The sequence below is a fragment of the Opisthocomus hoazin genome, chromosome 2 (genome assembly GCF_030867145.1).
Source record: "Opisthocomus hoazin isolate bOpiHoa1 chromosome 2, bOpiHoa1.hap1, whole genome shotgun sequence".
Lineage (NCBI taxonomy): Eukaryota > Metazoa > Chordata > Aves > Opisthocomiformes > Opisthocomidae > Opisthocomus > Opisthocomus hoazin.
Window position 1 is genome coordinate 53,847,709 of NC_134415.1, and position 22,456 is coordinate 53,870,164.

General features: G+C 38.4%; 1 protein-coding gene across 7 annotated transcripts in view; it reads left to right on the forward strand.

Moving 5' to 3' along the window:
* Positions 1 to 22,456, forward strand: part of RALGAPA2 (Ral GTPase activating protein catalytic subunit alpha 2) — a 138,266-nt gene that overhangs the window by 57,987 nt on the left and 57,823 nt on the right. For all 7 annotated transcript variants that reach the window (XR_012763142.1, XM_075413686.1, XM_075413682.1 and 4 more), the window contains 12 exons: positions 6,250 to 6,378; positions 7,793 to 7,921; positions 9,181 to 9,239; positions 9,536 to 9,644; positions 10,244 to 10,354; positions 10,709 to 10,777; positions 10,949 to 11,086; positions 11,571 to 11,754; positions 13,743 to 14,514; positions 14,826 to 14,897; positions 15,916 to 16,039; positions 17,038 to 17,193. Coding sequence is in view for 6 of the 7 variants with exons in the window: in XM_075413686.1 (XP_075269801.1) it covers positions 6,250 to 6,378; positions 7,793 to 7,921; positions 9,181 to 9,239; positions 9,536 to 9,644; positions 10,244 to 10,354; positions 10,709 to 10,777; positions 10,949 to 11,086; positions 11,571 to 11,754; positions 13,743 to 14,514; positions 14,826 to 14,897; positions 15,916 to 16,039; positions 17,038 to 17,193 (2,052 nt within the window). In the remaining variant the exon portion in view is untranslated. The remainder of the gene's footprint in view (positions 1 to 6,249; positions 6,379 to 7,792; positions 7,922 to 9,180; positions 9,240 to 9,535; positions 9,645 to 10,243; positions 10,355 to 10,708; positions 10,778 to 10,948; positions 11,087 to 11,570; positions 11,755 to 13,742; positions 14,515 to 14,825; positions 14,898 to 15,915; positions 16,040 to 17,037; positions 17,194 to 22,456) is intronic.

Sequence of the window (22,456 nt, forward strand, 5' to 3'; positions counted from 1 at the left end):
AGTCCCAAATCCAAATGAGTTGACAGATGTCCTTGGTGATTAAATTTCAGCACATGCAGACTGGACTGCCCGCAGAACGCAGCCCAGCTGTAGGCAGAGAAGTTAACAGCTATGTTTTTAGCTCAATTCCTTTTAATAGTAAAAGGATGACTTAGATGAAATAATTTATCAGTAAAGATGATGATATACTAATGTACGTTACGCTTGTCTATAAGCCTCTGAATTTGTTTGAAATACGCTGTTGCTGATTATGGAAAGGAAGCTACACAAGCTATGTAGTAAGCTTATGTAGAAACACTGATTGTAGTGTAGCTCTTTGTATCAGAGGTGGCTAATTAACAATATGAAGCATTTTTTAGTAGAGTTGGTACCGTAGAAGCCATATTAATTACCTATTTCTATTAACATTCATCTCAAGTTTTTTGTTAAAAAAAGTACTTGTCAGCTTTTATATCTTTCTCTTAAGTTCTTATTCAACAGTGAGGAGCAGTGTACAACTTCTAGACTGCTCAGCCATTAATGCTGTTCACTGGGACATGTATTAGCTGGGGTAGAGCATTGTCTTCTAAAGGTACAGTAAATGAGCAGTTTTGCTTTTGTACGCTGTGGAGTAAGTAATTCTTGCTCATATTTCTGCCTGATAATGTTGCACATAAGGGCCCTTAGTTGTACAGCATTTCAGAAACTGTAACGCATTTTAGATTTCTTTCCAGACTGCCATTTAAAAGAAAATAATCATAATACAGTTTCTTAAGGCTTAGATTCCCAGATTTTAGTTTCTTGTGACTTTCTTCCAATTGCTACCACGAATTTCTCCCTCTTTTAATCTCCCCCATGTCTCACTTTCTGTAGAAAATTTGCCTGTGTGCTTCCATTGTGTGCTGTATGAGTACTGTGAAAAAGTGTTAACACACAGCATGTTTCCAGTAGAGACAAAAATACAAATGCCAAGGTCTCACAGGATATCCTGCATACCCCTCTGCTTACTCAGAGCGGCATAAATTGGAAATGCTGGAGAAAAATAGCTGCTAGGATTGACTGGAAGAAAGGGAGAACCAGGTAATGCTGACTGCGGGAGCTGTGTGTTCTGGAGCAATTTTGATAGTTTGGGGTTTTTGTTTTGGTTGGGTGTGTTGTTTGTTTTTTTTTTCCAATGCTTTTGCTCTTTCTAAATTGCTTCTATCCCACCCATGCTTCTGTTTTGCAGTCAGTGTTCTGTCTGTTTCTTCTGTATTCCCAGCAGCATCTTGCTGGAGTGCCTGCCACTTGTAAGCTCCTTTGTGGGGATTTTCTGAGCTGGGTCCAGAATAGAAAGAGATATTTTGAAATAGAGGCAACATCTCTCTTGATTCTATTTGCTCACACCTTTTCTTCCACCTCTTCAGTCATGGTTGTAGCTTTGGGATCTCCTGAAGTAAGTTTCTTTGTTAACATGCCCCTGCAATGCAACACTGTTGCATCATGTCATACTTGGCACTCTTGCTTGACTTCCCCCTTTCCCTCTGCTTATTTCAACTGGTCTGTGTCTTCAGGATCAGTCTCCTTTTCCCTCTGTATGCAGTTGCGCTTCTCTGCTTCAGATCTGTTTTATTTCAACTTCTCCCTTAGCAGTTACCTTTGTCTGTTGAGCAAGGTTACATGAGAAATTCTAAGAGTGACTATTTTAAGCAAATAAAGGTTTAACATCTTTTCCATTTTGGGGGATGTTCTAATAAAAATGTGCTAAACAATCACTTCTACTCTGCAAGTGTTCCGTCTTGAAAAATGATACAGCACACAGGTGAAAGTGGAAAGTGTTAAGAGTGCTGCTACCATAGGGAGCTCCTTTCGCTGTCCTCTGAGGTGTGCTCAGGTTCCCTTCCCTAGAACCACCTTCCCTGTAAATGGTTAATCCAGTGCTTTACAGGTGCTTCAGCATGGCCACCTTGGTTTCTTATGGTTGGAGACTTTGAAGTGGTCCTGCCACAGGCTTTTGGGAGAAATCCTTATGGCAACACAAAGTCGTCTCCACATTTCAAGCAGTGCCATGGACTAGAAACTGTGTTCTCACTACCCATACCTCTGTACCTGTAGCAAATGGATATTCAGATATTTTCCTCTCAGTGTGCATGAACGTAAAACATTTTTTTCCATTCGAAGTGTATCCTTAATCCCAATGGTCTCCTAGCTTGTGAAAATATCAAACATATTCTAAAAAGGGGAGAAACTTCAAAAATTCTGTTCACTGCATATGTCTGAGCTCTGTTAATAGGGCATTTGAGCACCTCTCTGTCAGCACAAGAGCTTTGGGGTGGCGTTTTTTGGTATTAATATGACTGCAAAAGAGAGGTGTTTCTAATGTAGAGGGGAAGGAGCAATTACCAGCAGGTGATTTATGCAGTAATCTGTCATCTTTTAGTGCTTGTGAATAACCTTATCCATGTTTTACAAATGTAACGTGTTATTCTGGTTTTTAATCTCTCTCCCTATTGCATTCCAGCCACAAGATACTTCAGCAGATAGAAGTTTTTTGGAGGTTAGATTTAAATGACAGATTGAAACGGATTTTTCTGACAAGCTAATCCTGTGCTTTCTGAGGGTGTCAAAATACTTCACAAATTTTTGTTGCAACTTAATTTTTGACAAGTTAACTCTTACCTAAAATGTAATGATAGCTAAGTAAATGGAAGAAGTAAATGGAAGTGTTTGTTCTTTTAAAAAAGGAAAATGAAGGATTTGCCACTTCACTCTTGTGTAAATTAATAATCTTTCCTGTGCTGTAAATTTCAGCCTCTAATGAGGAGTCTCTCAGTGAAGAACAGAATGAACTTTAAGTGAAAAATCCATGTTGTTCCTGTTGGGACAATTGGAAACGTGATGAAGGCAGATGGCAGGCTATTTAGTTACACCTGTAATCTGCAAAAGCTTGAACAAAAATTAGGTGAAGAATATTTTTGTAATTGACCTTTCAGTGAACTTGCATAGTTTTTTTTTTCACTTAGTGGATGTTTATGACTTTATTATTCGGATTACTAGATTAACCTATACTGAAATATTATGCCATTTATAGGGTTAATGCATTTGAGAAGGACATGCGTGTCATTGCCCCCTTCTCTCCCCTCCTTCCCATTTTTAACACTATAGAGCATCGTTTTGAATTGAAATAGTCCATAATGGTCCTTTTTTCACTTTTCTTTAACAACATGAATGCTAAATTATAGCTGTGCAATTATGTAAACAATGGAAATGCTTCCAGAATGAATACTTCCTTTAAAATTTTCATTTTGTGTAATTGCTGAAAGGTTTGGAGCCATAATAAACCAAAATTATTTTACACATTTATCGTTCTAAAGGTCAATTATGAAAGAAGTAAAGAAACAACACTGTACAGAATGAGTAAACCAATTTCTATTGCCATCACCATATGTTTTTTGTATTGCTTGTGTTTTTCCAGTTACTGTGTACATAGCATTCAATTAAAGTGATTCATTTACTAGGCTGTAAGCTGCTGAACAGAGTTTACATTTATAGAACAGCGCTTTGAAGGGAAGGAAACAACTTGCCTCTGTTTGAATTACCTGATTTTTGCAATATCACCGATAGGACATATGTTCTCACTTGGTCGCTTTCTCATAAGCCTGAATCTTCTGATAAGCTCGCCATGCTACTGAATTACTGTGTGAAATCACACTTTTATTGTTAGCTGGGTTGTGCATGAAAGTGTGCTAATTGGGAAATGGGAGAAAAACTGTCAAATTTTACCTGTAAGCACCTTCCTGGGCTATGGTTTCTTTCCTGTCCATTCTGTTTGGAGTAAGCCGAAGTAGAACAAAAATACTATAGTCAGGACACGTATTCTGCCTTGTGCTCATTTAAATTAAGTCACTCAAAATATCACAAATTTATACTGAAATGCCTGAGATTAAAAATGGCAGTGGAAACTAATGAAAAGCTAGGCTGAACACATTTTTCTTTGCACTCTTATGCACTTGCACATTGTTAACTTTTAACAGTTGTGTGTGTGTTGTGGCACTGCAGCGTATGATCTGTGCTGTGAATTCATCAGTTTGAAGCTACATAACAAAAAAGAGAAGTTGAGGATTGTTTCATTAACTTTTCAAAATAAATTTTTCAAGAGTTTCTCATTATGAAAAATTATTTTTTTTAGTAGCAGTGCATCTCATAAACAGCAGGTAGATCTCTACAGCTGCATTCTTACAGCTTTTTGGAATGTGTGTGTTGTCACAGCATTTGTTGAAGTTGTATTAGTTATGCTGTGCTGTAAATTCACAAGTATTAACATACTAGAGTAATGGTTTTGCAATTTCTGTTTTACCTTCATTTTAAGTGCTCTATACAGTGACCATAGTTAGGAGCCGAAGAAGCCGGGTGATCGTTACAGTGGTATTTAACAGATGGGATTGATGGAGCGAGGACAGGAGTTAACGCAGTTGTTTGTGGCAGGTCTTTGTGCTTCCTAGGTTCTGTTACCTTTCAGGCCAGGTTAGCACGGGCTCTTTTATTGTGGCATATGTCAACAGAAGTGTACTCCCATCTGCCGCTCTATAGTTTGATGCCCAATTATTCAGAGACCAAACACATCGCAGTACCTGGCTCCGCTCATAATTACAGGTGCGTTGTGTTGTGAGGAGCCCGGTGCATTAATCAGACCCTTAATTATAAAAAGGTGGATCTTTTGTTCTGCTCTGAGTGTGAGTTTACCACCCACTTTATGAGCTGCTGCATCCATCTGCTCTCTTTTTGAATGTTTGCATTGACTGATATTGACTTTAAAATGTATCAAAGGAAGTGATTAAAACTAGTTTAAACATTAACTCGAGTGGCATTTTCGCCTATTCAGGAAAGTGAAAGCATTATCTGCTAGTATGCTAAAACCCAATATTATTTATTTAAAATATATACACTGTTATTTCATAGGATGTTACTGCTGTAAATACTTCAGTGGAACACTAAATAGGTTATGTCCAGGTGTTTAGTAGAGCTTTGAGAAAATACTAGTGTAGTTAAAGCATATCTTCATATAGAAAAAAATGAGTTTGAGTTCTTTAGTTTCTGATGTAGAAATTGAGCATACAGACACATTCAGGTACTAAATTCAAGTCAAGCCTTTTTTCACACATGATAAAACCAGTGAAGACGGACATTGAAAATGGTTTTCCTTTGCAACTTTTCTTTTGAAATTTTACTGAGACGAAAAATAATGTTTTACTCAATATAGAAATAGCTTTATCTAATTCTTCAACAAATATAGTGTTGCAGCCAAGGATTATATAGATTTTGTGCCTAATTTTAAACCTGTTGAAACCTTGTAGGAATGAAGTCTTAACTCAAATGCAGGAGCGCTGTTCTGATTTGGAGAGACTGTGAAGAATCGAAATGTGGAAGGATTAAAGTTGAAACACTAATCTCAAACGGGTTTTGTATCACAGGGAGCAAAGCTGTGGTTGGTGGTCTATTCTTACACATATAGTGCTACCTCTTCAAAACAAAAAACCCTCTCTGTTCCTTCAAAAGTTCAGCAAAACTCCTTTTTTTTCCCCAAGGCTTATCTGTATTTGCTATCTTAATTATTTAGAATAAGAGTGATTTGGCACAATCTAGTTAACATAGATTTATCTGTGTTACTGTGCTGTGTACGATCGCTTCTTGCATTTGACATAGCTGTATTTCTGAACAAGTCCAGAATAGCTTAAAAAAGCCAATATGTGCTGGAGCAGCCTAACAGTAGTAAGTCACCTGCTGTCAGTTACTGCCTTGAGCTGCTTCAGGGCAAACGTGGCGGTCGTTTATGTCATCTCATGTTTTTAGGGCTACAGAATTTTGAGTAATGTGATTTTAGGAAATATTGCATTTGGAGTGGTGTAATACTTCATCTTAAATTGATTAAAGGTTTGAATGTTTTGAATCCGAAGTCTTACTTAAGAGAAGAACAGGGCTTTTATGCTTAGACATGAAAAGGCATGGGTGTTTTGGGGTTTTGTAACAGGTTTTTAAGACTACAAATATTACCAAAATACGAAATACGCTATTCCTACTACATGCATCGGCAGGGGAAAGTGGTGGTTGTTATGTGATGATCAGTTATACACAGAGCTGTGTGGCTCTGTGAATTATCACCTTGATTAGTGTGGAAGTTGCAACCGTGAATTGCAAAATTAGGTCTTCTCAAACTGTCCCTTTTGGTTTTGGGCTTTTTTTTTCTTTTTCTCTTGTGCCTATTTATTCTCAAGCAGGTAACTTCTCTTTCAGGATATCTTAAATACTGTCATAAAGCACTGCCCACCTTGGTTTTTCTTCCTGGGCTTGCCTGGCTTTACGATGCTGATAGGAGACTTCATTACTGCAGCGGCCAGGGTTCTGAGCACAGACATGCTGGAGGTAAGTATGGCAATGCCCAGCACCCCTATCCCCCAAGAGCACGCGCTTGCTAACGAGGTTCGGATGTCTCCACTCTAACAGGTGTTGTCTCATTAGTGCAATGCGAAAGAGGGCTCTTGGGGCAGATACCATGGCAGCTGATGTGTGAAATTGTGGGATAAGGTGACACACTAGTATTGCAAAGGTGTTTCATCAAAAGGCCAAAGTGTGAGAAATCATATCCCTGCTAATATTGCAGCACGCCTGTGTGCTAAAAGCAAGACTTGGATTTCAGAATCTCATTAGCTTTTTCTCAGTGAGCAAATATTGAAAATATGGAACTCTTTTGGTAATACAGAATTTCTTACTAAATATCATTACTAATAGAAATCCAACTCTAAACAGCTAAATGAGTGAAGGATAATAGCAAATCGATGACTGGATGCCAAAATATAAAGCGCTGGCAATCCTGGGAAAACCAGGAAAGATTTGTTGTACATGAAACACTGGTTCAGGGGAGACCTTTCTGTCCGTTTTGGCGAAGTGCTTTTACCGCTGCTCTTGACATTTGTGCAGCTGAGCGGGTGGCCCTGCGCAGGGACGCAGCCCTCTCATATTTCAGCAGGACTGAAATGGTGAGCCTAGCTGCGCTTTTTCCATTGTCCCTCAAAGAGTTTACAGCCATTAATTTTCTGACATCTCTTTAAAAATACTGATCGGCCTGATCATTGATCCAAAGCTTAAAGTGCTAATAAGAAATAAAAACTCAACTTCTATGAGGAAAAAAAAAATAGCAATACCACCTTCCATTTCTCCTACAAGCATAAAACTTAGAGTGCAGTGTATTTTCAACATTATGCAAGATTTTGTAGCAGTAGTTAATGCATTTATAGCTCATGTCATGTTGCTTTTGATGGTTTTATTGAAGTAGGAATCTCTCTATGCATTTTTATCATGTATACAGTCAGTTTGAGTGCATTGTGCTGTCCTTTGTGTCACACCATCAGCTAACAGTAGTGCTGGATTAGTGCTTAAAAGTCACTCAGCTTTTCTTTAGGTTGTTCTGTATTTTTTATTGACACCAAATCACTTATAGTTGGATTGTCTAATGGCAGAGGAGGTATTAAAAATGTAGAATATACTTAGGAGTGGGGCCAGGTGCCTGCTGGAGGAGGCTCTTGGCCTCAGAGAAAGAGCAGAGCAACACAGCAGCAAAAAGCATAGGCAAATAAGTGCCTGTAAGTAGCTGCTTTCATACTGCTTTTGCTGTAGTTGTAATGGAAAAGCTACTGGGACATGTTCCTCAGGACACTTCCAGTGTTACTTTGTGAATAGAGCACATCTCATATTCGTAGTGATACACACTAGCTTCATAGCTTATGCCATTTTCATAATTTCATGAAGAAAATGTTTTTGTTTACTTTTCATTCGTTAGGCTCCCCGTTCAGAAGCTCACACCATCCTTGGTTCTCTTGTTTGCTTTCCAAATATCTACCAAGAAATCCCACTCTTGCGACCCATTTCAGAAGCTGGTGATATCATCGCGGGAACAGCAGATGTGAAGGTAAAGTCACATTTTGTTACTAAATCCTTATGTAATCTAACTTATTTTTACTATATATTTACTTCATTTTTACCATGTACTTTATGTTTAAAAATAATGAACCCCTCCTTCTCCTCAAAACCCCACAACAGCACACATTATATTTACCTATTTGATAAGCATTGCTTTTCTTAACACGCACCATAAAATTAACAAAGCTTAGATACTGCAAATTACATTTTATTTTCAATGAGAGTGAACTGGCTATGATCAAATACGATGTTCTCCAGCCAGATGCCTATCAAGTAATTTCATTAAAAGGTGTTGGTGGTATTATTTAAAGTGTCCATTCATTGTATCTGTGTATAGTAGTTTGTCCTGTAAGAGATGTGGGGTGTGCATAAGGGGAGATGTTTTTTGCCTTGTTGGTATTAGAGTAAAATGTAAAGAAAATTCCACTATTAGACAGAACCATCAAGTTATGTGAATAGCTTTTCCCTGAGAATTAATTTCAATGGGACACCCCGAGACATGAGTTGTTTTGCTGGATAGAAGGCTTTGTAAATTAATGACCTTCACAGTAATACTCTTGGTGGGGAAAAATCACACGTGCCATCCCATAAAGACCCAACCAAGGTGACCTGGAGCATCACTTGCAGGTGAGACCTGTCCAAATGGTTGCCCTCACACAAGCCTCTGTTGTTTTTCGATAAACTTGTGGCACCACGCTGATCCACTGCGCAAAGTTAGGTAAAGCCGGGGAGGAATCTCTGAATTCGTTATACAGCCTGAGAAGGTAGAACCGGAGAGAATGCAAAACCCTTAGCATGCCTGGCTCTCATTCTTGCTTTCTTCATCAGGCCTTGGAGAGTCATTGGAGGTGTGTTAAAACTGTCTTGATTTTAAGTGTCTTTTCTGTACAGAAGAATAAACGTTTGAAAACATGGCTTGATTAGAACTTAAACAGTATAGTTTGTATTATCAAGTGATCACCACTCATCATTAGTAAATACCCATCAACTCTGAAAATTAATTGATTTCCATCTTGCTTCCTGTACATGAGTTTAAGTCAATTAGATTTATCCAGAAGGGCCTGTATATTTGAGCTGCAATCAGTAAGTATTTCTCCTTCGACAGAATAAAATTGGCATGTAGTAAAAATGCTTTAAGAACAGGCTGAGAATTAGTTATTTCACTTGTAACTATGTCAAAATTAAATAACTTTAAATAAAGTGGATGTATGAAAAAGATTCTTATTCTAATTTATTTTATTATTTTAGTGCTACCTCATAAATATTTTATTGAAGAATGCTACAGAGGAGCCAAGTGAAGCTGCGAGGTAAGATATCTAAGTAAAAGAAAAAGTGGGGAAGTCTTTCTCGCTGGTGATTTTTTTTGGTGCTTGTACAGCTGAGCTTTTCCTACTGCTTTGTGGTTTGATCTTATTTGGATGAGTTAGGCACTTTAGCTCTGTGGAACCTCTATTGAGATGAGGTTCACGCTGTGCCAGGAAGGTGTTAACCTGTTGTGTGAGCCGAGAGAGGGAAAAGAGAGATCGTGTCTTTGTGCATTTCTTTCTTTTTTCTAAGTATTCTTCTAAAACTTCTGACAAAACCACTTTTTCTTTTAAAAAAGATGCATAGCCATTTGTGGCCTTGGAGTTTGGATATGTGAAGAACTAACACAGTGCACAAACCATCCCCAAGTGAAGGAAGCGATCAATGTCATAGGTGTAACACTGAAGGTATTACTATGACAGTCTCTGTAATCAATAAACACTGTGTAAAAAAAGGTATTTTCATTTTTTTGATATAGTTGTTGGTTATACGTAGCACAGTCTGCTAGTTTGTCTTTTTCTTGCTTAAAGCACTAACAGGATGCTGCTTAACACACAACTGCTCAGGACTTTTGCATAGTGTTACTGATACGGCATTGGCCATCTTCAAAAAGATGTCTCCCAGTTCTCAAGCTTTGCATGTAATTAGTAGCTCATTATGTTCAGTGAGCATGGTTCAGATCCTTGTGGCTTCTGTGAAGTTGCTGAGAAGTATATGCACATTTCTTCAGTGCTGCCAAGGTGGTGTCCTATACAAAAGTGCAAAATATTTTCAAAAATAGCTTGTGATTATGTACCTAAAGACGGTTTCCACAACAGACCAAACTAAGATTATACAGATAACGTCAAGTCTGCTATTTCATAATGTTGCCAGTGTGATTTTGCAACATTAACATTTTTTGTTGTTTGTGTAGATGCAAAATAATTTAAAATGTAGAAAAAATGAATGCATTGTATTGTGTCTGAATATTTTATTTGGCTTTTAATCACCTGTTCTTCTCTTCCAGTTTTCCAATAAACTGGTAGCTCAGGTAGCCTGTGATGTTCTTCAGCTGTTGGTTTCTTATTGGCAAAAGCTTCAGAAGTACGAATCCTCTCTGTCCAGAAAAATTACTGAAGTACGTCAGTTTCTTTAAAATGTTTGTATGGAAATTGTATGCAAAGTTGTCTTAATTCCTTCATTCCTCACTTGAGCTACTGTAACTGTGACTTCATGTTAACTTTTTCTTTCTTCTGCAATTGTTGTTCTTGCTGTAGTCCTAGGACCAGTGTACTTATCTTATTTGTAGTGATTTATTTCCAAAACGCTTAGTAAAACTTTTCATTTCACTTGGACATTGATTTATAAGGGCAATTAGATGCTCCTAAGAGAATTCAACCTTTTTCATACCCTGTTCAAATGAAGTTCATGCTCTGTCTTTATAGTGAAGGAAGTCAAATGTCTTTCTGGGATTTTGTTTATTTTAATGTAGATCCTTGTGGCCACTATTGCGTTTCTTTTGCCGAGTGCTGAATACTCCTCTGTGGAAGCAGATAAAAAGGTACGTCATTGAAAAGAGCAGGCTCCATTCTTTCTTTGTGCTGTTCAAGATGGTTATTAAATGAAGTCATTTTGAAACACAGTCGTATTTTAAACTTTTAAACTCATACCTTAAAGTTTGAATGAATTTAATAGAATATACCTAAATACCGTGTTACATATTTCCATTTAGTTTATAGTTTCACTGCTACTTTGCTTGTTGGATTGGTGTATGGCATTACCCACGAAAATGCTGCTGGAGCCAGTGTCTGCTGGTGTTCTTGAAGATCAACATGCATCCAAAGCTCCTTTACTGGACTATATTTACAGAGTGAGTATGAGGAATGAACATGATTTATTGTGTCTAGATGTTTAAAGGTGCCTTTCACAGATCCTGTTAGGCACGGAAATGCTTTTAGCAAGCTGTAGAAAATGATGAATTCTTGCAGTGTGGGCAGAAATCATACAGATGAGAAGTTAAGAATATAAAATGTTAAGATGGTAAGATCAGAGACATAGAATGGACAGAGGATGGTGAAGAAAGAAAGGTAAAATGCGTAAAACAACGAGCCAGGGAAAATAATCTTTGCAGAAATATTTCAATTATTTGAAATGGGCTGCTAAAGTACAAAATAGGTGCTGGCAAAGAGTATTATTTTTAAAACTCTGTATTTAGACATAGATGGTTTTTTGTCACATGTCCTGGCTTTCACATTGTAAAAACTATGGTGGGTCACTCCTCATTGAATGTGTTTAAGTGGGTACCGCAATGTACACTTTATTACTTCTTCAGTGTCATGCTTGTCTACTTGCAGGTTCTGCACTGTTGTGTGAATGGCTCCAGCACGTATACTCAGCAAAGCCATTACGTGCTGAGTCTGGCAGATCTCTCCTCCAGTGATTACGACCCATTTTTGCCACTGGGGAACGTCAAGAGCTCTGAGCCAGCCCAGTGCCACTCCTCCATGGATTTGGGCAACCTGCTCACTGTGGCTGAGGGTAAGAGAATTTACAGAGCGTGATGAGGACCAGCATGTCAACATTTAGCTGCTAGGAAATAAAGCTTTCCAGGTTACATCTCTTCCTTGAAAATGTGCTTCTCCTTACTGCACGTAGCAGCTACTCCTTGAAAACTGGGTAGCGCCCTTTTTTTAATGAATTTCAGTTGCCTCTGTAATAGGATGTTAGAGGTTATTGCTGACATTGCTCTTTATAAAGACGGCAGGAGAAAGAAAATGGCAGTAAGGTGCTGTATAGCAAGAAATTTGTACAAAGATAGGATAGACTGAGAAGCTGGTTTTGCCTTTGGTACTTAGAATTTAGTATATAGAATTAAATTCAACAAATAAATTAAGACCTAAATCAAAATTCTTTCCGAAGCATTCAGCTGCTCGTCTTGAATTTTTCAGTAGAAGTGACTCCATTGTCATAGATAATTTGCCTGTTCTGAGTGGCTTGAGAAGAACGTGTAGGATTTGGACCAAATTCTGCAGCTGCATAAATATGCCATTTCTGCTGATTCACTCATCCACATGTGTTGTGCTGATGTTGGCTGAGATAGTGAAAAGAGTTTACTTGGATTTAGGTACATTATGTTACTAACTTTTTAAAGTCAACTTAGAAGTATGTATCCAAGCATAGAAAATAATTTATCTCTGAGTGATTTATCATAGACATCATCTTTATTTCAAACACTTCTTGAAAACAACCTTTAAAACAATGGCTCTTCAATTATGAATTATGTCCATTTTAAGTAATTTCATATATTAATATGCATTAACGTATTTCTGCAGAAGAATTGAAAGTACAGATGCAATATGAAGTTGTGTGAGGTAATGTTGGATTGACAATGATGCTTTGAAATAGTATTTTCAGGTTTTGATACTGTACTGTTTTTCAGTCCTACAGCTTATTTTCTTTGGTTTTGCATATGTACTTTTAGTTTTAACAAAAAGGTTAATAACATTAAACCCTATTCTACATGGACTTCTTGCTGAGTAGGACGTGTTGTGAATAGCAGAAAGATAAAGGTATGTATCAGGTACATTTGTCCTTTTAGGTATAATGAGATATTTCTCATCTTGGGTATGTTAGTGCCCTACAAGTTTTCTGATTTGCTTGCTTTTGAAAAAGATTAATTCAGAGATTTACTACTAAGGGATGCAGAAAAAGACTAAAGAGCCCTTTTTATGAGAGGAGGCTGAAGAATTTTGGCTTTTTGGGGCTAGCAAAAGGCTGAAAAAGGATATACCTGTTTAAAAGTGCATTAGAAGGTATAAATACCAAGGAAAAAGGAAACACTGTAAACTAAAGAAAAATGGTTTGAAACTGAATATGAACAAAACCTGGAAATTAGAAGGTTTCTGGTTATAAAGGGGATAATATTCTGGAATAGCATTCCCATAGAAGTGGAGGCACAACGTAACTTGGAGCACAATTGATTTATTTAATAACTGATGTATTTGCCTGTGCTGAGGGGAGCATCTTGGGATCCAGAAAGTCTCTCCCTGCCTCATACAATAAACTTTACCACCATGCAGCTAAAGATCGAGAAGTGTTGTTTTTCAGTTGCACCTCTGGTTTACCTTTGCTTCTTGTGCCATGTCCCTCTCTTGCTACCGTTGCTGTGGGGATGGCTGTGGGAATACGGGCAGTAAGGAGAAACACCTGAGCCTGCCAGACAAAACTGTAGTGACAGCAGGCGTTGTGGGATCTGTGTACAGTACTTTTTGCATGTTGTGTAGAGACCTGGATGTCACAGTAGGCTAAAAGACAAAGACCATTTGGTAAAAGAAAACAAAAATGTGTGACAGGTTGAATTTTTTGGGAAGTGATTGTAAATAGCTTCTTGAACAGGAAGGATTAGGAGGAAAACTAAGGCAAGCTTCTGAAACATGAGAGAAATTTGCAGATGCTGTTTTTAATTGTCTCTTAGTGATCTATTATCTGCTCTTACTGATCTATTATCTTTTTATTGGTCATTTTAGAAAAAAGGAGAAGGAATTTAGAATTGATACCTTTAACGGCGCGGATGGTTATGACTCACCTGGTGAATCACCTGAGCCACTACCCTCTCAGTGGAGGCCCTGCCATTCTCCACAGTCTCCTTAGCGAGAACCACGACAACTCCTACGTGGAGTCCTCCGAGCTGTCCTCAGAAGTCTTCCGGAGTCCCAACCTGCAGCTCTTCGTGTTTAATGACAGTACTCTTATATCTTACCTCCAGATCCCCTCAGAGAAGAAGACAGACACTGAGCCAGCAGCAGCCCCCTCGGATGTAAGGGTAATTGTCAGAGATATCTCAGGGAAGTACTCATGGGATGGCAGAATATTGTATGGACCTTTGGAGGGTTGCCTTCCGCAGAAGAGCACAACGAATGAGTTTGTAATCTCAGGCAACCCTGAGCACCACTTCATTTCCCAGAAAGATATTTCTCAGGTGGAGGAAGGAGAAGACACCCTTGACCAATTACTGGACAAGATTGGTAACACCAGTCCTGAATGCCTTTTACATCCCCAGCGAAAGCTGAATGAGCCATCACCACCACCATTTGGTATGAGCTGCGACCAAGAGAATGCAATCACTGAAGCGCTAATGAGGCAGAGCGCCCAGGAAAAAGAGTATATATTTAAATGCAGTTCAGACTTCAGCATGAAGGTGGCCTGTCAAGAAGAACCACATCCTGCTGAACCTCAAGCATCCTTTTATTTCTGTCGGCTGTTACTGGATGACTTGGGAATGAACTCCTGGGATAGAAGGTAGGAAGAGAGGATTCAGAACATGTTTACGGTATTCTTACTGTCCTTACTTCTACCCCCAAACATGTGCACACTGAAGAAAGTGAGAATTATATAGCTGGGTAGTAGTCAGAACATACTTTTAAACTTTTACATATATCTGCTTCAGTAATTATTTTAAATAGACATCTGTATATATGTTAATAAGAATAATAATAAAATAATTTGAATCATGCTAATTTGATTCCTTTCTGTTAGGTATTTGAATGAGAAAATACTGTGTCTGTACTGTGTTTCCTTTTCCTTCAAATCTTTTTTTAATGTATTTGTAGAAAAAGCTTTCATCTTCTTAAGAAAAATTCAAAATTACTGCGAGAACTGAAAAATCTGGATTCCCGCCAATGGTAGGTAATGTTTACTGAACACACCATTGATAGGGTTAGCGTTTCCAAAAAAAAGAATAAGTGCGTCACCAAAACCAAAAATTCATTAAAATTGCATGTGCTAGCAATAGAAATATTTGTATGAAAAAATAGATTGTTTGTTTCTAAAGAGTTCTGGAGCCTGAATGGACAAGCTACTTTCACTGGCACTATATACATAGAATTCAAAATCAATAGCAAATAGTAAGACCAAGCAACCTATTTCCTGTTTTCTTTAGCTGGGAAGGGAGGGAGGGAGGAAATTCAAAAATGTTTTTTGTGACTTCGGCTCAACTCACACAATGGGCTGTTTTCTGCAGGATGATCCCTGTGCCAAGAGCAGTATTTTAATGGGTAATCTCCATACAACTACTCTACAGCCAGGTAGTGGCAGAATAGAGTTCTGAATATTAGGTGTTATTTTTCATTACTTGACATATAGCTATTTGAAAAATGCCTGCAGCATTGCAGAGTTCTAATTTTCTTGCATTCCAGTAATTTTCATACCAAATCCACTCAGCTTGTTTTCAAAGAAGCCAACTGTCACTATCAGCCTCGTAAAACTCAACTCAGGATCTGAAAAGCAATCATGGTTTTTTTCCTCCTATATCATCACCCTATAATTAAAATTCTGCAGGTCAAATTATGCTCCCATTAACACCTGTGCAATCTTACTATCTTTGGCAAGGTTGCACAGATGTAAGCGATTAACCCTGTAGCTGGAACTTGGTCATCAATTCTTTTACTGATGCATGGAAGGAATAGACTCAGCTCTGCCCTCTGAACTATGGTGTCTCTGCTGTGTGGTCTTGGGGAAAAAAAATTGATGAAAATGTATTTCTGCAACTGAAATTGAGTGATATATTTGTGTGCATAAAAGAAATGGACATGTAAAGTTAAACATGGTCACTTGTTCATAGCTTTTGAGTGCAGGTGATCTAAAAAGTAATTTTGAGCTAAAACTTCTTTAACTTTTGTTTCTTTTTATATCTAATTATAGCCGTGAAACTCATAAGATTGCAGTGTTTTACATTGCAGAAGGACAGGAGGACAAATGTTCAATACTTTCCAATGCAAGGGGAAGCCAGGCATATGAAGATTTTGTTGCTGGACTGGGCTGGGAGGTAACTGTCATAAATTCAGGCAAGCTAACATATTGGAAGACAAATTGCATATATCACTGCATATTTTTTAATTCTCAAAAAAAAAGGATAAATTTTAATGCACACTAATATTAATAGTACTTAAAAGATCACCTTTTTTAGCAGAATTCTGTAAATCCACTTGCAACTTCTGGATGAACTCATCCTTCCTGTTTCTGATGGACAACTGGTGCTGCAGTGGACATTCTTGCTTTCTGCATCATGAAGAACTATAGCATAATTTTACCTTAATTTTAGCTCCTTTTAGCTCTTCACGTGGTCTGACCATATACCTAACCACAGGACAAAAATGTTTGCTTTTAGTTTGCATTGTTGAAGTGGTGTGTCAATAACCTAAATGACATGAACATTTATGGGTTTTGGAAATACACGGTAGCTGTCTTTGATGTTTAAGGATCGAAGTGACACAAGGTCTAGAGGGAGAGTTAGCATCCTCAGTTATACTGGTGCAGTTGGGAAAACAAACAAGCTTTTGGACATGGACTTGTCTTCAGAGAGGCATTTCTTCTGAATAATCTTCTAGAACAATTTCTTCTAAAGTTTTTCTCTTTGTACAAATCTTGAATTTCTTTTTCAGTTTCTCTGATTTTTTTGTATTTTCTCTGCACTTCATAATTATTTCTCGCTGTGTATGCTTTGAGTGGGCTTGCTAAGCCATGCATAGCCCTTAGAGGAGCTGTGCATGACAAAATGCTTTTGCTTCCTTGCTGTTGTTTGCTGGAAGGGAGGTAAAATAGCCATATACATAATGATTCAGTACCTAGTTAAGAGATGTTTACTTTTGGTAAATGTCAAATCCAGGAATGGGAAATGTTCATGATCTTTGCATTTAGATCTGTCCTCTGGGATTGCTACAGAATTCTGGAGTGGTAAATTCACCAAGTCTTGATATATAAATAAATACTGATTATTCATCAGCCTTTTCAAATTTCTTCTAATTATGACTTTCAATCAATCAGGTTGATCTTTCAACACATGGTGGGTTTATGGGCGGCCTGCAGCGCAATGGCAGCACAGGACAAACGGCACCCTATTATGCTACCTCTACCGTGGAAATAATTTTTCATGTGTCTACAAGAATGCCATCAGACTCAGATGATTCACTGACCAAAAAGGTAAATAATGTGCTGTGTATTTCAAAATATTGTCTGTAGTCTTCAAGTGCTTAAAGCTTAAATTGAAAACAGATTGTGCTAACTGGTCCTAGCAGGCCATCTTTGCTGTGCCACATGGTGCTCTGCAGCTAGATTATCTGAATTAAATGGCATCTAAATTCTGAATTCTGAAACACAATTAACATTTCCATGGTAGCCTCAAATACCACCATTAGTAATAATATTAGCAATAATTTCATTTGTATGTTGTCTGCCTGCCAAAACTGTTGTAGTTTGGGAGAACAAAACAACCAAATGCAGCATAATAAAACCTTACAGATGAATCGTCCAGCGTGTAACAGAAAAGAAGTGAAAGAAAAGTGACAAGCATAGTACCAAAAGCAGCCAGCGGATATTTAAAGCCATTATCCAGTTATTCACAATTCTGACAAGCAGACTCTGCTTCAAAGATGGCCAGAACCCAGCCCCAAATTTTGTTGGTATCAGGACTTAGTCATTTGCCTTTCCTAACAAGGAGAGATTTGAGACTATGGTGCTTGCCAACTGCTGCTTAGAGTCAAAGAAGGTTTTAGGTGCATACCAAATCTTTGCCTTTTTAATTGGGATTGGCAAGTTATCCTACGTAGGTTGTTAATGTGCGTTAATAATGTTACTACAGCCATCCAGTCTACCATGTGATACTATTGTACTCTGAAAATTATCTGTAAATATGTCACTGGGTGATTGTTGTCCAGTTGGTTTCAAAATAACGTGCTTTTCCTTGAAATAAAAAGGTGGAACTTTTGATTAGCCATCCTGAAAACTTGCCCAGCATTTAACAGTAAAGCTAGATCCTTTGTTTTTTTATTGTAATATGTCATTTTAAAAAAAAAAGTTAACAAAATTGTATGTTTCTTTTTATGTATGCAATTCGTTATCTTCATATTAGTGAATTTACATGGCTACGGTAAAAAAGGCAATGTGAGTACTTTAGGGTAGAGAAGTAGGGCTGTGGTACATATTAAGAGGCTGTATAGTCTCTGTCACTTTACCAAGGTAGGGCTATCTGTATTTTTGTTGTTCCCAGCAGTATTTATCCAGCTCCTAGTTAAAAACTCCAGTGATGAATGCTTTGCAGTTTCCCTAGGCAACATATTCCTATGCTCCACTTGTACCATGAGAAAATTTCTTGTAGCCTCTACTTTGCTTCAATTTAAGCCCGTTTGTTCTTACCCTATTCCATATGGTTTTGGAGAACAGATCATTTTGCAGCAGACTTATTTGTGTTTGCGCACTGCTACTGTGTCTTTCCCAGTCTTATTTTTCCTACACAAATTGTAGTCGTTTAGTCTAATCTTCCCTTGTAAGTCATAGCTCCAGGATTTTGTGGAAGTGTAGCAAAGGCAGTGAAATATCATCTAGCTGTTGAGTAATACATCACTTGGGAGAGGAGAGAGCACAGTCTGACAGAGCTACCATGAGGGGAAAAATGGGGTTTAATTGCCAACAGTCTATTTTAGTAATTCTCCTAATTCCCACCCACGTTAGGGATTAACATAGACATTGAGAGAGTCTGGTTATTCTATTTAATTGTCTTCCTTATGTTTGCTTTAAGAGAATTTCTTCTTTGTGAGAAAGAAAAAGCAAAAGCATTTAGTAGTTGCCAGTCTCCAAGTCTTGAAGTGCTAGTGAACAAGGCCAGCTCCAGTACACATTATCCACAGAAAATATCGCAAAGTAATTGCGTTAAGACTTTAAAAAAGCCCTTAAATCTGCTATAGGAATGGAACCCTGCAGGGTTCAAACTGTGTGTTCCTGTAAAGAAGGACAAAGCTCTGAGCAACCTAACGGACCTCAGGAGCTGGCCTCGCTGTAAGCGGTGGGATTGGACCAGATGACTTCCAGAGGTCATTTGTAACATATAATCTTCTGTGGTTCCATGCTTCTGCACAGAACATTTTAGTTCAATTTGTCACAGCTCTTCTGTAAGCAAGCATGTATTTCTGTGCAAATTAGCATAGACTTCTTAACATATTTTACAAAACTGCAGCAAAGAGTGGAGGCAAGATGCATTTCAGAAGCACTGTAAAATTTCTGGAAGATTAACAGTTCTCTAATTCTTTGAAAATGTTCATGGATGAACTAGCCAGCATTTGAAACCAGTGTTTTGAGCATGAATGTATATCCAAACCATTCCTAAAGACAATAGTAAAGGTAGTGCAAGAACTCTTACAACCCGAAAAGTGTCAATTTTTTGAAATTTCACTTGTGAGCCTTAGCTGTGGAGGCCGTATACTGAAATAAATAAAGACAAATACATTGGTGCTTTAGCAACAAAGTTCCTTAGTCTGCAGAAGTCCCCTGTTGATTTTGGCAGCCTTTGCATGTGCCACACAACTGGTGTGTGCGTGCTTGAAAAGAAACACGTGCCTGCCTGCAACATACACTTAAACAAGAGGAAAATGTATTTATTTCCCCCACCTGTCGATACTGTGCTTGTGAATTCTCCAGTACCTGATTAACAAAGTCATAGTCAAATACAGCCTTGCTTCCAAGATTGTGGCAACTCTCAAGATCATCACAAGTATTTTAGTATTTCCACTTGCTCACTGAACAGTTAGTGCATGCTGGGCTTAGGTCCTCACCTCAGATTATTGGGGCACTATGTCCAGGTTAAAAAGATTATTTTAGATTTATTACTTCTTTCTGTTAATGCTTCTTTTTCATAGCAGTATGTGAGAGGAAGGCAGATTACGAACTTGTTATTTAATACCAACTCCACCTTAATGTTTGCTGCAATGTAACTATATATGGTGATAGAGGACAGTATTACTGGGAGGGGAAAAATTTATCATTTTGCCAGTCAGGATGCTGTGGGGGCCATAACTTTTTTTTTTCTTGCCTTCCCCCTGCTTCCATCAGGTAGGATGATCTGGGATCTAAGGACCCCCTTATCTCTGAAGTCTTTGTCATTTCTGTGGTTTCTTCTTTGCTTACTTTGCCTACAGACAGGCAAAAGAATTCAATACCAATCAGTGTGCTTGGCTCGCAAGCTCTGGAGCCGAACAGAAGGTCTTACCACCTGCTGGCCAAGGAAGTAGTACAGCAGGCCATAAATTCTGTGGGCTGGGGAATTACGCAGATGCAGTAATTTTACTTAAATATGTTATTATGGTTCCTTATTTTTACTGAACACAGAGGATAAATTAATTTCTGGTATGAATTCTCAAGAATAAGTGCACTTCTGCTGAGGATGAACTTGGCCCCTCATTTTCAGGCAGTACAATTGTAATTTGCAGTTTGTATTCCTTTATTTGAAGTATATGCTGACATATTATACTGCTCATTCGGGGGGAGGAAAAAAGAAGGAAAAAACATCTCCAAACAAGTCTCAGCCCTGAAAGAAATCTTTTCTAGTGGAATAATCATAATTCAGCTGATATCTTTGGCTGCTATAGGGTTCAGCGTCATTGGTTCTAAATTTATTTTTTATTTGGCTGTCTTCTGGCAACAATGAAAATCAGTCGTCGTAACAGCATCCTACCATCCCCTGTCTTGTTCTGCCTAAATTGTACCTAACAGTTTAAAAATGAGCTGCAAAATTTTCAAGTGATTTATTCCATCTTCTCCATTGTCATAGCAGAACTTTTTCAATTCAGAAATCTGGTTGCAACCCCATACTGAACTCTTGCTCCTTCGCTGCAGAAATTTGTTAGCTAGAGCTAGATTAGATTTTTAGCAGCTAATCTAACTGCTGTAGGGGTTTGCAAAGTGGGGACAGAGCTGTGCTATTGGATTTGTCCAATTCATTTGACTCCAGGACTATAATTGCACTTATGTCTTACAAGGCTTTTATAGCCTAGGGCTGGCGAGCAGCAGAAAAACAAATTGGCAGTGATACAGTAAGAGTGAAAGGGAATGAAAGGCACACATTATCAGTCTCCAGGCAGCACTGTTCTGGCAGGAAGTTTCTTGGTTAATTTACAAATAAAACTTAGATTTTAGGATGGGTACACTGTCAGCCAGACAATGGGGATGTCAGGCCCGACTGTTACTTAGCAAAAGTAGCAGCCATGCCTCCCCAAAAGCAGAAATTCTTCAGTCAAACAGACGACTCCTCTCTGGAGCCAGCTGGCTGTGTAATGCAATTAGCAGGGAAAGGAGGTCAGGCCATTAGGTGTGTACCGTGACCAGTGTCAGTGGCAGCGTGTTGCCTGGCAGGCAGCGTGCAGCCCCACCGAAGCGGGGAGCCTTGAAAACTATTTGCTCAAGCGGAGGGGAGCGACGGCGCTCGGCGAGCCTCCCAGCTTCTGGAGCTGCCGGCTGCGCTCCAACGCCCAGATTAGGGCTGAGGAAATGCAGACCAGATATGATTAACGACGGCGTGACGCATGTCAGAAGCTATACATTGACCCAGCTTCCAGGCGCTGAATGCTCAGCGTAGCCGAGACATCAGGCAGTGGCTGTGCCTGACTGTGTGCAGCTGAGAACATATATATATTTTATTTGCATTGGCAAAACCACTGCTATGCACAGGCTAAAAATTTGTGCACTGTTAGCTGGCTCGGGGAGGAGAAGCAATTGTAATTTCAGGAGCTGCCTTCCCTGAACGTTTGTAGATAGTTCGTTCAAGTTGGCAATAAACTTAAAAAATCTGACTACTTGTGGTTGAGCTGGTCAGTTGTTTGGTTTTGCTTTTTAATAGATATCTTATTCCCTAGCTGCTTTGGGATTTTTTTAATGCATTTTTTTCTTTTTTTTTCCCCCACCCCCGCACTACATGGAGAGCATAGCATGGGACTCTGGCTCCAAATGCATCATCTGTGTTGCTTTGGACCTTGAAGCAAAACTTGCCATGTCCTGCAGGGTGCTGAGTCTACCCCACAGCTTGTATTTTGAATGAGCAATACAGGAAAATGGCAACTGGTTTGTTGTCGCTGAGAAGATTATTATGATGGTTTTTTATCAATGAAATTATCTTTCGAGAACAAATATTTTTTATTAATACCGATATTATATTTGTAACATCATACCTTATAAATGCAGTGATTAAGGATGTATGATTTCAAAACGATGCCAGGTAGTAACTCAAGCTTTAAAATGAGTTACTAGCATGCGATGAGAGTTGTAGCAAAGGTAGTAATTTATTATTACATGAAGTTTGTGAGATTTTTTGAGCTGATAACCATCACTTCTTGTCTCAAACAAGCACAGCAAGCATCAGTTGATTTAACTTGTCCCCGTTTACTGAATTGTGTTCGCTTGGATGTGATATAGCTGCAAA